This window comes from Cydia fagiglandana, chromosome 3, assembly GCF_963556715.1.
Source record: "Cydia fagiglandana chromosome 3, ilCydFagi1.1, whole genome shotgun sequence".
NCBI lineage: Eukaryota > Metazoa > Arthropoda > Insecta > Lepidoptera > Tortricidae > Cydia > Cydia fagiglandana.
Window position 1 is genome coordinate 18161619 of NC_085934.1, and position 16054 is coordinate 18177672.

Here is a 16054-nt window from a genome sequence, read left to right on the forward strand (position 1 = left end):
GTCACGTTCCAACAAATATGTAAGTGCAAAAGTGACGCATGGCATGACAGGTGATAAAAAACCATGATATCGCTTCTGGAAGCAAGAAATAAATGAATACTGATATTAGTCTTTATGCGAATTACCACTATACTCGTATTGCACTTATTTTCTTTCGTTTTATCGCTACGTCTCAAGTCTCAACTAGGTATCTACTTGAAATTGACTATGAAATATCTATTCATAAGCAAACTCAATTAAAACTTTATTATTTTTTTATAGGAAAAGGATTATTTCCAGCCGTTATAACACAAAAAGCGACACACATTTCACATTTTTATATACATATGTAGAACCTTACTTTATTGACAGTAAAAGTATCCATTTCATTATCATTAAATTATATACCGAAACATATAATTTCTTTAAAAAATCGTGCTATCAAGTTCGATTCTTTAAGTTACTATATCTCATCAGCCCGTTAAAAATGATAGGTACTAGGTATTTTATGAAAATTAGTCTTTTATCAACATACCTAATTTAACCAACCTACACGGCTTTGACTTTGAAAAAGTACTGTAATAAACACATTGTATATACGAGTAATTTACATTAACATATAAATACGACGTTAATTGAGACGCTTCCACAATTCGGTAGAGCCAAGTCTGTATCAAATTAGCTGAGTTAGACCCTAAACAATTTATTTAAACAAAATCTTAACTACCAATTATGAAACGTCGACGTATAGAGTCTGTTCGGAAAGAGATGAGTCGTGGAATGTATTGGGCCTCATACATTCCCCGACTCTTTCTGCCCAGACTCTAAAAACTATTTAGTCAATATGTTAATACTAACCAAACTTACTGGCCGCTTTTGCAAATCCTTGCGCTAACAAACTGGATTCCAAATTCAAAACTTCGGCTTCAGTAGCCCGCGAGCGCTCGTGGCGGACGCACGCACGATGCCGCCGTGATGATTCGCACGCTGATCCTCATATACGTCGCGTCGTTGGTTCACAGTGAATACAAGGGTGATATTGTGAAACATGTGCGTCACTCTAGCAGGACCCTCATAAGGCATGGCCGGTCTAGGACCCACCTGACCAGACATCGGGCCAGGGAGCTGGTGGCCCAGGACATCGAGGCTGAGAAAAGCAGTGAGCTAGGTACTAAGTTTTAAAGGATGTGATAATTAATTAATTATCATTGTTTTTATTTCAGGCGATGGGTAGGTAACGTTTTAAGGTAAAAGTTGCTACAATTTGTTTGAGTCACTTTCCTGCTTGGCGTAATACAAACCAAATTAATTTAATTTAAAAATTATTTTTAATTTATCCAACTTCAAGCAGGGAATATAAGATAGAATAACAGACATTTTTTCTTCAAGTAATTATGACTTACAGAAAATAATTAATTACTAGTGAAGTTGCAATAATACCTAAAATTGTAACTTCAGTAATAAGGAATTTTATTAACATATTTAATTTGAATTTTAATACAACTATGTAGTTACCTACCTGTACTTACGTACTTAGTTAAAGATCATACTATTAAGTACAGTCAAATCAAAAACTCAGATTATTTTACGCTTAGCAAGTGACGGGGTTGTCTTAGACGAATAATAATAGAAACCAGTGCCGATTATATTATAAATATCGTTTGAATATATTTCTATGGTTGCCCAGGATTTCAATTGTTTAAGTTAAGTCAAAATTAGCCCTCGCGCCCGCTGTATCTACACTCAGGTACAATGATTGTCCATTTCCGGAAAATGCCCAAAAAAACTGAAACCTACGTGTTTGGTTTATGCGAAAGTAAAACGTTTGATTCTTAAAATAACTCCATTCTTATGCATATTGCAAGGGACCTAACGATGTTTAAAACTCTATTTTCCACCTTAAATTTGCAAGTTAAGGTGACATTCCATTTCCAACGACAGCTGTCAATTTTAGTATGGAATTTGATAATGACAGCGACGCGTTCAGTACCGGTAGTGCAGCTGCGGTTAGAAATGGAATGTTACCATTAGGTTTTGAAATGTGGGCGTAGGCGTTAATGGGCTTATCCAGTACCTTTAACCTCAAACTATTAACGCGATAAAATAATATTTGAAAATAGAATTTTATATTACCTACACTATCAAGAGAACATAGATCAAATGTGAGAGTGAATTCCATTCTTATGCAATTTGCATACCTTGGAATCTTTCACTGGGTTGGCTATCAATATTAGCAAGAGGAGTTAAGGTGACTGTCCATTTCCAACGACAGCTGCATTACTGTTAATTTTACTATGGAAATTGACAATGACAGCGACGCATTCAGGACCGGTAGTGCAGCTGCGGTTAGAAATGGAATGTTACCATTATACAACAATTTTGTCCCCTTTTAAAACAATTCAATTCAACATTTGGCTAATTAGGCATCCTGATATTCCTGACCTTGACTGTGCTGTATCTACTCGTATTGAGTGTCGAGATTTCTATCGACCATTAAATCTAGGTAGAAGGTATAATGTTAGTATGAGGACTAAAATAACATAATATTTATGGTGATAATGGTCTTCATAGATCGAAGGGTTTGTTAGATATGGAAGCAGCATAATTAATAGGGTGGTTCACGTTTGTATGGGAAAAATTTAAACTAGCTAGAAGAAGCGGCACCCCTCATTTTGTTACACTTGTTATGTAGACAAAATACGCCAAGTTTTGGTAATCTTATCTCAACTACAAGGGGGTGCTCAAACACTTTGAAATTTTTCAAAGTTGTATGAAATCCAAAAAAATAAAGTTATTATTTTTTAGATTTTTATGCAAGTAGTAGTTTTCACATTATTTGAAAGTGTGAATTAAAAGTTATTATGTAAAAAACATTTTTATTTTTATTTATTATGTTTTTTTAGGCGCTAGGCCGGGAAAACGCTAGGTTGAAGAAGAAGAAGAAGAGGATGATTTTTTTTAGGTAAAATTCAAAAATCTTACTTTTGAAAAATTATAAATAAATAAAAATGTTTTTCTACTTCAAAAATTATAAATCACATGTGCAAATAGTGTGAAACCAGATACTTAAATAAAATTGTGAATAATAAATACCTTTTTTGGATTTCATACAACTTTGAAAAATTTCACTCTGGTTGTAGTTGAGATAAAATTACGAAACTTGGTGTATTTTGTCAGCATAATAAGTGTAACAAAATAAGGGGGTGCCCCTAGGAAAATAAAAAAAAAATGTTTTTTGAACCACCCTAATAATTAATCATATTTAGTTGCGCTGTCACTTTATTACGTTAGGGAAACAAAGGGCCAATCGGCAAAATTAAGTACAAAATTTATAAATAATCCTAGAAGAAAATTATTAGTCGCGTAAAAGAAAATACCTACTAGTTTGGTAGTTAGGTACTATAATAGTATACATATGAACATATGATAATTGACAACAATTAAACCGACATCTTTACACCCAAACAATGGACATTGACAATCAACATTCATTTGCAACCAATTAAAAAAAAATCTGGATAAGGTTATAAGATCATTTTGAATACCTCGCACGCTTCGCAGCAACTTCTGCTGCTGAATGTATTTACCTTACACTTACTTACTTGGCTGGCGCTATGGCCCACTTGCTCAGAATGCTCAGTCCCCAGAGCGATATCGCGCCAGCTTTCGCCGACCGACGCCGGTTTCACGGAGATCTGCCCAACGATATTTAGGAGGATAATACCCTTACACTTAAATATCATTAATCATAGCCAAAATATTTTTACAGTACAATATGGTGCTACTTTACCGCAATAGTGCGGTAACAACAGTACGTGCTTGTGTCGAAAATTTAAAGCGCCATATTACTGTACATAAAACGTTGAGCGAAAAGGTAATTTGCAACTCTTGTCGATTTAAAACAGCGTTCGTCTTTTCGAACTTGTATCGTATGTCCATTATTGCACATGACTTTATCTACCAAATTTATTTGGTCATTGGTCTAAAAAGAAACACGGCTTTGAGTAGGTGGTAAAGTAAATTCAAGTAAACGTGCCCCGTCCAAACCTATTTATTTTGTCATTTTAGATATGATAAATGTTATTATTACTAGCACTCTAATAAATAAGTAAAATCATGTAGATGTCATATGTTGTAATATTGTGCCAGCTTACTGCCATGAAATATTTTATTAAAGGGTGGTAGATTTAACGGAATAGCAATAATATTAGTTACTTACGAGTATCATATTCTAAATGCTAGTATATTCTAAAAATATGTGAGTAGGTATGTGTGAGAGATACGAAAAGAAATCAGATGAATGATGAGATGACGAACGACAAAAATATGGGAAAAAAGCATCCTACCCCGACCTCAAGTGAATAAAAAAGCGGCCAAGTGCGAGTCGGACTCGCCCATGAAGGGTTCCGTAGCAGCAAGTAACATAATAAAATTTCGGTTTACGATTTATGACGTATTAAAAAAACTACTTACTAGATCTCGTTCAAACCAATTTTCGGTGGAAGTTTGCATGGTAATGGGTAATGTACATCATATATATATTTTTTAGTTTTATCATTCTCTTATTTTAGAAGTTACAGGGGGGGGGGGGACACATTTTACCACTTTGGAAGTGTCTCTCGCGCAAACTTTTAAGTTTAGAAAAAAGTTATATTAGAAACCTCAATATCATTTTCATTTTTGAAGACCTATCCATAGATACCCCACACAGGTAATGTCGAATGACGAAAAAAATTTTTTTTGCCATTTGGCTACGGAACCCTAAAAAGGGGAAGCGAATGATTATTATGAAAGTATGTAACAGACAGCTAGCACAGTCACCATCAGATATTTCCGAGCGGCCAAGGTGTTCACAATATCTGAACACGCACTCTAGCGCCTTGACAATAGAGGCGTGTTAAGATATTTGTGAGCGCCGTACAACCATTTTTAGCTACGTATTTTTTTAAAAGCTCTGTCTTTCTGAATGTCATTTATATCACCCCGAGGACAAGGCGTGAAAATGTGTCTCGACTGAATGAAATGGATTAAACATTCTCTTAAATTAACATCTTAACGCGATTAACTAATTAGACGAACTTCCTTTTATATCAGAAAATGTTCTTTCATGTCTTGTCTTCAACTTGAATTCTCGAGCTTATTTTCATTCGGCGATATTTTTATGTTATCTTATTCGTACACTTAGTAAATTAAAATCATTATTTAAAACAGATGAAGAGCTGATTTTACGATATCAACGAATACTATCTTTAATAATTTTGAATTTATAATAACTGTTTAAGAGTTTTAAAATGGTATTATATTTTACATAACAAATGGCACTTTTTAAATATTTAAAATACTTACTTACTTACTACTTACTTACTTTGTTGGCGCGGTGACCCAAAATGAGTCTTGGCCTCCAACACAAGAGCACGCCACTTTGATCGGTCCAGAGCGGTATCCCGCCAGCTTTCGCCGACGCCGAGCTCACGGAGATCTGCCTCCACTCTATCTGCCCAACGGTATTTAGGACGACCAACAGGACGGCGCCCAGTTGGTCGACCCAGGCCCTTTTGGCTGCCCGATCTTCACCCATCCTTTCGAGATGGCCAAGCCAGCGGAGACGATGCGCTTTGGTCTCACCTATTATGTTCGGCTCGGCTATCCGATAAATATTTAAAATAGTTTTTTTTATAATAAAAATTCGTTTTAGCCGAAATATCGGAAGTGTTATCAATTATAGATGGCCAAGAAAATTTTGTCAGTAGAAAAAGGCGCGGAATTTAAATTTTCTATGAGGCTATATCCCTTAACGCCTAAATTTTTCAAATTGGCCGCCTTTTTCTACTTACAAGATCTGCTTGACCAACTTTAGTTTTAATGCCGCCCTCAATCAAATGTACATTATAAACGCCACATGATATTTAATTGACAATTCTCTTACAGTATTACAACATAATATCAGGATGTTTTTAAACTCAACCTATGTAAATTAGTATAGTATCAGGATTTACAAACTAGTTTTTTTTATCTCTACGAGTACCTATGTAGATTAGTATAGTTTCAGGCCTTTTTAGGGTTCCGTACCCAAAGGGTAAAACGGGACCCTATTACTAAGACTTCGCTGTCCGTCCGTCCGTCCGTCCGTCCGTCTGTCACCAGGCTGTATCTCACGAACCGTGATAGCTAGACAGTTGAAATTTTCACAGATGATGTATTTCTGTTGCCGCTATAACAACAAATACTAAAACAGAATAAAATAAAGATTTAAATGGGGCTCCCATACAACAAACGTGATTTTTGACCAAAGTTAAGCAACGTCGGGAGTGGTCAGTACTTGGATGGGTGACCGTTTTTTTTTGCTTTTTTTTGCATTATGGTACGGAACCCTTTGTGCGCTAGTCCGACTCGCACTTGCCCGGTTTTTTTATTCTCTACATATGTTAAGTTAAATAAAGATCCTATAGATAGTTATGACTATGTATTTAGAGTATAAGTGTTTTGGAATATCTAGAGCTGCAAACTTATACTTGTATTTATTTAAAGAATAAAGAATTCGTTTTGTAGGTACATAACTACAGCGGGTATAGGATATATTACCATTATAATTTATTATAATAATGCAACTCAAAATAAATGAAAATAGACGTAAGATCTTGGTTAGAGTCTGCTCCTGCAAATAAATATACGGCTTGATTCTGAAAATTTATTAGATCTCTACTAGACCTCAGCAAGTTACGATATGTCAAATTTGACGTTTCCGTGATTCTGCAGGTCCTCTTGAACGATTTCGACAAGATAGATATTTTAGATATGTCAAATTTGACGTTTCCGCGATTCTGGAGGTCCTCTTGAACGATTTCGACAAGTTATGACTTAGATATCCAAGTCACATCTAGTCGATATCTAATGTAAATCTAGTTGATCTCTATATCGTTTCTAGATCTTGTGATTATCTCGTTTCCCGAATACGCGTGATAGTCTCATTTCCGCGTGAAATTGTACATGCCGTTGATTAAGCCGTCGTATGCCGGAGCGCGGATCCGCGTACGAGGAAGATATTAGAAAAAAATAATCACAGCACACGAGAGGTTAAAACGTAAAAATTCAATATAAAACTTGTAAACGGCGGGATCGATGGGGCGTTCCAATCAGCAAAATGCAGTAGTTTGGAATTTATTTTAAACATGGCGGATTTATACAGTATGTAACAGTGCACAAAAAAAAGGAACACTGTCCGCGTAAAGGTATAGGACCCATAATAGCTCCTCTTCACGTTGGGCCAACGCCAACGCCAACGAGGGACGCAGTCATGCGGTAGAATGAGATAGCAATATCACTTGCTCCCTCTAACGCATAAATGCGTCCCTCGTTGGCGTTGGCGTTGGCCCAACGTGAAGAGGAGCCATAAGAGTATGCAGGGGCAAACACCCTCAGCGCGAATGTTACCACCGGTTTCAATTACTCGGTAATCAGCCTCCTAGCATACATGCCATGTCGAATGTACATGCCTTGAAACTGTGACAGACTAACGCTTGCGCGATCTACCACGACGCTAGCTCCATCTAGCGATTAACTGGGTAAAGTTTTCGTATTGGAAGTGGTGTTATGTTTACAAACTTAAATTTTGCATTATGCTCTTCATTTAAGGAGATACTACACGGAATAAACATGTACGAAAGATATTTATGGGTGGATGACATTGATAGTATAACTAAGTACGAGTTTTGCTTGAATGCGATTTTTCAGAGATCAGATCACTGATTTCCAACGTCGAAGCTAAAACAAAAGAGTAGTTTTATTCACTAGAACTAAATCTCATCGACAAGAGCACCCAGTAAATGAGAAAGTCTTCATTCCCTGAAAGTTTCAAGCAGATAATGAACTAATATAAAGACTGAAGGAATAAATCCCCGGTGGCGCTACAACAGTGCAAGTTGGAGAGTTCGGCTACAACGAAGCAAGTTTTGAGAGTTCCCGCTGAACTAATTTTACGCGGATTTATTGATTAACACGAAACTTTGAGGGTATAATTTTAAAGTTTTGGCTAATTTTGATGATTTACCAAAATTTACGGCAGGTTCAGTCGCCATCAGATGTATCGGAGCGGCCAAGGTGCTCACAATATCTGAACATTCACCCTGACGCGTTGACAATAGAGACGTTTTCAGATATTTGTGAGCGCCTTAGCCGCTCCGATATATCTGATGGCGACTATACCTATACTAATTTACAAAACAGATTACTTCAGAAACAATAAATCCATTGTAATTTTTTAGGCATTATGTTAATCTGCTTGCTGATATTATATATTTTTAATATAATTTTGGATTGTCGTGTTGACACAGATTGACTATGAATGACACCGTTTCACCAAAAAAAAAAAATTCTTCAATCAAAATATTCTAAATCCGATTTGAGAAACTGGAAAACATTCTGACAGCAATTCGACTAATTACTAAGACATTTTAATTCTTAGACGAGGATATTTATCTGTATCCTTATATCGAAAATCGAAATTTTACATTATTAAAAAACTATTCCTTAGTATCTTTATTATCTGTGAAAAAGTACTCCAACTCCCACTCCGAATTCAAGCGACCTGGTTGAAACTTCCAAATGCACGTGCATTTGCATAGTTTGGGAGCCATGGCAATTGCTGATACAGGAAAATTCGTGACAACATGCACTTTATTACCATTTTGACGTACTCGCTAGTTCGGCAACAATTTATGTGATAAGTGCATGTTGCAGTTCAACTTTTCGAACCAGCAACACAGCTCGTACGTTGCAAAAGTATACCTTAATCTTATTAAAATAAGGGTTGTTTGAGTTTAAATGAAAAATCTGGACAAGAGGCTTGAAAATTTATTCCATTATTTAAACGGAAACGGAATAGCTTCTGCTTTACAAAATGAAGAAGAATTTTATTGCAAAAAATAGTTCAAGAAATTCATAAGGAAGCGGACTGGTTCTTTATTTTCTACAGTAAATAATATTGCTAATAAGATTGTGTCTTTAGTTTTCTGAGAAATGTCTGACACGAATTTTAAATGTTGTGATACTATTGTATTCTTTCTTCCCATTATCTTCCTAGTTTTTGTCCCTTTTGGCAAAGTTTAAATAAAAACACGTATTTTTTCCAAATAACTCTGCTTTATAAATTATTTAAGGCGCAGCTTAAACCCATAATTACATATGTTACGGGTAATGTGAGAAAGTTGATTATATTCTGCTTAGTTGGGTATAACTAGTAGTCTTACCCAAGTTTTTTGGGTAAAGTCCGAAAATTTTAACAACATTAATCTATATTCAGGGCTTACCCGTACACACCTAGATCTACCGAACACTGGATAGTAAACCTCTAAATTTAAAAATAGTAATCTCCATTAGCTGAAAATAAGTTTGAATAAGAATTACAGGGTTTAAAACGTATTTTCTAGATTTCTGTACATTTTTTCTAGGCAGACAGCGTTCCATTCCTGATTAATAAAACTGTGTAGTAAATATCACAATAGCAAAACAAAGGTTCTTTTGAAAACCTTTTTTAATTACAAAGCTTTCAGCATAATCAAATTTTCAATACAGTCATCTCAATACTGAAGATTGCTATTTATTTTGAAATATTTTATTTGCGAATATTTTAAACTTAGTTACAAGAACACAAATAAATACTTATGTTTTTGAATATACTTAAGATCTCGTTTTTATACAAGTTGAGTATTGCAAAAGAATACTCGATTCCAATTCTGTTCATGACGTTTTCGATTTGTTTTTTTATTTAGCAGAGCATACTATATGTAGGTATTTTAGTATGTTATTAGGGACATACCCTTGTAAAAAACCGGCCAAATGCGTGTAGGACTCGCGTTCTAAGCGTCAATCTTTCTCATTTTTTTGGGGAAGTTCCGCAACTCCAATACGAGTTGGCTCTCAATGGTTCCGTTGGTCTTAATCCATTTAAAAAACCATTTTTAAGGTTCCATACCTCATAACGAAAAAACGGAACCCTTATAGGATCACTCGTGCGTCTGTCTGTCTGTCCATCTGTCACAGCCCAGATTATGAATATAATCATATGATCATATGATCTACGGAAGCCTACCAGAACTTTACCTTATGTTATGTAGCTCAGTTGGTTAAGAGCCGAGCAGCCGAGCACCGATTTAGAAATGTGTACCTCCTAAATTTTAACTCAATCGGTCCATAAGTTTTGGAGTAAATCGGGTGTCACAGATGCAGACAGCAGACATGTGCACCAGTGATCCTATACTTAAGGGTTCAATTTTTGCCTTTTGAGGTACTTAACCTTAAAAGACTCTGGACCTCATTTCAGTGTCGTATACCATACTTTGCTCAGTAATATTATTATTTTGTAAGGTAGAAGCGTACCTAATATATTTCGCGATTCTCCGCCGCCATGTGCGGATTAAGGGCGTAATTCGGTTTGGGCGAGTGCTTCATATTTTTGATGTCAGGAGTTCAAAGACGGATGCGAAATCGAATCACGAAAAACACTTAAGACGTATGTTTTTAAGTAGTCACCTCTGCTTCTAACTATCTATAAATATATAGGTACTTATTTAAAAATACTGCTGCTTATTTTAAGGCCATTTATAAAGTAGGTTTTCTTTGACCTCACTTTTTGTTAAATACGCGTTCGAAAGTCGTGAATGGTGCAAGTGGTCCTTAGAATTGTTAGTAGAGAAAAGTTTTTTACAAATGCCTGAACTAAGATTTCCTGTTTCAGTATCAATACTAATTAATTTTTAATTACTCTCTTTAGTTTGACTGAAACATACAAGTGTAAACGCGACAAAGCGGTCGAAATTAAATTCTAACCAGTACTCCCACCAGTTACAGAACTAAATTAATGTAATTAATAGTGTTTTCACACTAACGAGTATTGACTATTATTATGTGTCCAATATATTTTGACAGAGTGTTGCACAAAGGGAATAAAAATGCCTCTCTGACGCGCTAATTGAATTTAAAGCTAGTGTGGTATAACACTGATTTAAACTTTCACGATTATTTAACATTATGAAACTACACAACGGGACTTAATCGCGTATTTAAGTTTTAAGATTTACCTCCGACGTTTCGAGGACGGCGTTGTCCCCGTGGTCTCGGAGAAGACTGACTTAAGTTGACATCAACATCTTCTAGCCGCGCGAGTTTTTCGAACTACCCGCACTTGGTCTTGTTTATCAGTTTGAAGCCAGTCTTCTCCGAGACCACGGGGACAACGCCGTCCTCGAAACGTCGGAGGTAAATCTTAAAACTTAAATACGCGATTAATTCCCGTTGTGTAGTTTCATAGTGTGGTATAGTATAGCATAGGGAGACAGATGATATTATTGAGTTAGTGGTAAAAAGTCTTAGTAAGCAAAACGTGTCACGGTCGCCATGAGGTGACGAGAGGGGCAGAGGGGGTGTTTAAATTAAAGACATGCGCTCGATATAATGGTCCGTTTACTACTAACTTAATAATAATCATCTGTCTCTCTATACTATACCACACTAGCCTTTACTGTGAACAATTTACTCGATCTGCAATATAGCCGAGGCATTCTCTTCTCCCAATGTACAGTTGCCACACTGAAAAAAAAACCTGGTACTGGTAACCAGAATCTGGTTAGCTGTACTATATTGTCTTGTTGTATATGTGACGACAGGACACTTTGTAAACATAACCAGACCATTCTGGTTAAATTAAATTTGTTAATTCTACGAAGCGTATAGTAGTAGGTATAAGACTTTTAGTAAACCCAACTAGCCGGTCTGTTAATGGTTACTAAATAATACAGTAACATATACGTTCCTGTCCTGTTGTTATAACAAGGTATTTAGTATATGTAACTGAACGATTTGTGCGGTGTACTGGTTTTATATTGTTCACGTTACCAGAACGCACTGTGCTAATGGGGCTTCTAAACGGGTCATATGTTCACTGCAATATGTAGCCGGCAACTATTGGTGTCCTCTTACTCACATGTTAGAGAGGGACACTAATAGTTGCCGGCCACATATTGCAGTGAACATATGGCCCGTTTAGAAGTCCCTCCAGCAAAGTGGGTTCTGGTTACGTGAACAATATATAACCAGTACACTGCTCTTCTTGTAAATATAGACCTTTATAAGCGTGTGGTTCCACATTATTAGAAGGTTTCTTAGGTACAAAACAGACAAGTTTTTAAGCACACTTATTTTTTTAAATTTTATTGATCAAATAAGTAACACAATATTACAGTAAAACCAAGGCACTGTGAAACTCCAAATATAAAAACATTTTGTCTCCACAAAGAAAACAATAAACAATCCCTCCTTATCCACATCGGTGCGGGAGGACTTTTCTTTAATCGAAGCCCGAGTTAACTGTGACAGGCTGACCGGCGACGTCAGCATATGCACGCTGACGTGACGTCGAGGCACAGAACACCGCGGCACATTTCACTGTGTCAGCAACACGCAAACAACACGCACTTATACTATACACTTGTACTAGTTTACAATAAAATTATGGACAGGATCTACGTAAATAAAAACATCGACCGGCCGCAACGAAAGACGCTGGCGCAATGGCTGTTCTGTGACTTGCGCAATTCCTTTCTCCGCCCCCCCGCCCCCCGCGCATACACCGTGGTGTTGGCACAACTGTTTGATTCGTTCAGAATACAATGCATTATAGTAACCACAACATAATAACTTGTAACGTGTACACTCGTATCTTTATTTTTACATATCGATAGTTAGTGTTACGATGCATATATTAAACGAGACAAACGTTTAATATTTACAACACTTGCATCTTTACATTTACAACGAAATTGTAAGCAGTACTAAATTGCATTTAACTAGAACTAAACAGTGATGTTTAAAAAACAAGTTTTACACGATACAACATTTTTTGTTATTACTACCGGATATAAGTAGGTATAACTATATTTTTAATTACTATGCGTTCTGGTAGTATTGTAGAAAAATATTTTTTTCGGTGCATCAGATATATCGGAGCGGCCGGGGTGCTCACAATATCTGAACACGCACTCTAACGCCTTGACAATAGAGGTGTTCAGATATTTGTGAGCACCTTGGCCGCTCCGATATATCTGATGGCGACTGTACACTACCCAAATTACAATCGAGAACATGGATTGACTTTCTCTAATAAATTTTACGCCTAACAGACGAGACCAAAGTGTGAAAATAAATCAAATTTGTGCACTAAATATTTGAGAGAGTCTGATTCTGATTTACTTAACAAATTGTGAAGGTTTTCTTCTTGATTTGATAGAAGTCGTGTTACTTTAGGTTAGGTCTCGCACGCGCTTCATTATAAGGTTGTAATACAGAAAAAAAATGCTGCCAGTATCCTCAGCACTATACCTAAGGGTCCACTTTCTTAGATGGATTTTAGATTTATTTAGTATTAATAGCCAACAGGAGTGGTCATTTCTCCGTACAAACGTACTCGACTGTTTCCTCCGTGGGTTTTGATGCTAGAGCAATTATTTTTTCAACACAGATTAATATTGTCAATATCTGTGTCGGACCGTTTTGCTTTTTTTGATATTTTTGTTTTTTAAGGCGCTACAGCTCTTCAAAAATGGCCAAAATGGCCTAATTGATTATGCCGCAATGAGAGGCGTAGTATTCAAAATTGATATCAATTAGCCAAAAAAGCAAAACGGTCCGACACAGATAATTTCATAATCATTTAGATTTCCAAGTTTGGTTAGGATAGGTTAAGTTTTGAAGGAGGAAACAGTCGAGTACGAAACCTCGATTTTTGAGATTTTTACGCGGGATTTTTCGCCTTGTCCTTTTCGCACTCGTTTCAGGAGCCGCTTCCTAAGCGAGACGGGTATATTTACCTAAAATATTTAAAAATCTGCTCCTATTTCATCTTAATTTGATCTAAAAATTTTTTTTTTCCTGTCCCTTCGGTCGTGTTTTTAAAACTCGCCACTCGTTGCGAATTTTCCTATTTTTCGCACTTGTATCGTAAATAACTATTATAATACATTGCGAAACTTATAGTTTGTTTTTTTTAGCATAAGAAAGAACTTGAAAGAAGGTAAGCGATCTTACTTACCGTGTCTTTTAATTGAAAAACGCGTTTTAAAAATCAGAACTTATTACCTATGAAAGCAGAAGAATATAAATGATCATATTAGATTAATTATTGATACATATTTGGCGTAACTTATTTTTAAAATGTGTTTTTCAAATAAAAGACACATCAAGATTGTTTACCTTATTTTATAATGCTAAAAAAATGAACTATAAGTATAAATTGCGGTATCAAAGTCAGCCTAACATAAATATTAAATAAACAATATTAGAAGGAAATTGACTGTCTCGTTCCCTTGAGAGGACCGAGTTATGGCAAATTGGCAGCGGGAAATCAAAGCTTAATAAGGACGACATTGAAGCGTATCAGTTATTTTTCGAACAAAATATCCTACTGAAACTAACTTTTGCCCACTACTTCGGCGATGTAGAATAACATAATAGTCGTAGAATACGTAATCGCACTCTCCTTTTCTACATCTTAGTAGAATTTTTAAATTAAACGAGAACCAAAAAATTCACTACATCGGGCAAGACGCGAAAATGCGATCTTTTGAAACACCGGTCCAATCGCTCTTAATCCAAATCATTCCATTTTTCCTTGCAGTATCGTTAAACAGCTTCTTAGTCGAGCTCCTGCCTTCAATCAGTGAAACAAAGCGGCAACATAATTTTTATTTGGCGCAAATGGTTATATCCCATAGAAAATTTGAGGTTATCGCCTATTTCTGCTGACAAACTTGTTTACCGGCTATATATTCTATATAATACTTAAATTTTCACATTTAAAGCGTAAAGCGTAAAAGTTGTATCATCATTTGAGAGTTTCACGTTTTGAACACATATCAACTCACATTTATAGACGGGTCGGATATTCGCGATAGACCCGTCGATAAAATGTAAGTTAATATTATTTTCTATAAGTATTATCAACATCCAGAGTGGAAATTGTAAACTACAATTTTATGGAAAAGTCGTCCACTTTCAACCGGATATTCAGTTTATTTGCAAACTTTAATTTAAATTGCATGTTTGAATGCACAGCATTTTGCTACGTATTTTGATACTTACACGCTACGGCGTCATATTAGGCCATATTATTGAAAAGTACACACCACAATTTTTTTTCTATGTGCGTAAATGTTATTTTCTAATTCAGTTCAATTTATTGACTTATAAAATACCTAATTGTTGTTTGTAATTCTTTTGAATGCCTTAAGATACGCCCCCTTATTTACCCGCTGCAAACCTTAATTAGCTAATAATCGTTTGTCTTTATCTGTCATTTTGACTTATGTATTTGTAAGAAAGGGACAAAACATAATTTAACTAAATCAGGTCCGTAAAGTTTTATGAATAAGGGTGACAGACTATAAATTAAAAGACATAACAAGTTTTTCTATGAGGAGTAAATAAATATGAAAACGTACTCGCATGGTAACTGAGAAGCATCCATCTCTGTCAATAAAGATACTCCGTAGGTATGATTGAATACGGAATTAGTGGCATCGGCAGTTTTGTAGCCATGGTTACTGAAATACCTATTTGAGAAACTATGACAAATATTCACTTTAGCTGTGCTGTTGCTAGTAAAAAATAAAGAGGTAAACTAACGACCTCCATAAACACCACGCGTGCATATTGCTATTTACATATTTTAAAACGTAGGTACATAAATTTCAATGCAACGTAGTTATATTATCATGCCGCGATCAGAAAGGGATTAGAAATAACAGATTTCCATACATTTACGTCAAAATCAATATGGATTGACAGCTATCTCAATCCCTTTTTAATTGCGATTCAGTAATACATAGTAAAGGTGATGCTCGAATTTCAACGACAGCATGCTATTGCGGTGACTTTGCCGCCGCCGCTGTATCTGTCAATTCGTTAATAAAATCGTGACGTTCACCGCCGCATTACATCAACATCGTCATCGGTGGCAACAACGATGCCGCCACAGTAAAGGTGACGTTCAGATGACAATAGTTGCTACATTAGGTACTGTTGCGAC

At 35.8% G+C, this 16054-nt stretch overlaps 1 protein-coding gene across 1 annotated transcript in view; it reads left to right on the forward strand.

Moving 5' to 3' along the window:
- Positions 1-886: 886 nt before the first annotated feature.
- The window catches only part of LOC134680305 (metabotropic glycine receptor), a 185437-nt gene continuing 170269 nt past the window's right edge, over positions 887-16054 (forward strand). Inside the window, exon 1 of the mRNA XM_063539414.1 lies at positions 887-1147. Within this exon, the coding sequence (XP_063395484.1) occupies positions 955-1147 (193 nt within the window). The 5' untranslated portion in view covers positions 887-954. The remainder of the gene's footprint in view (positions 1148-16054) is intronic.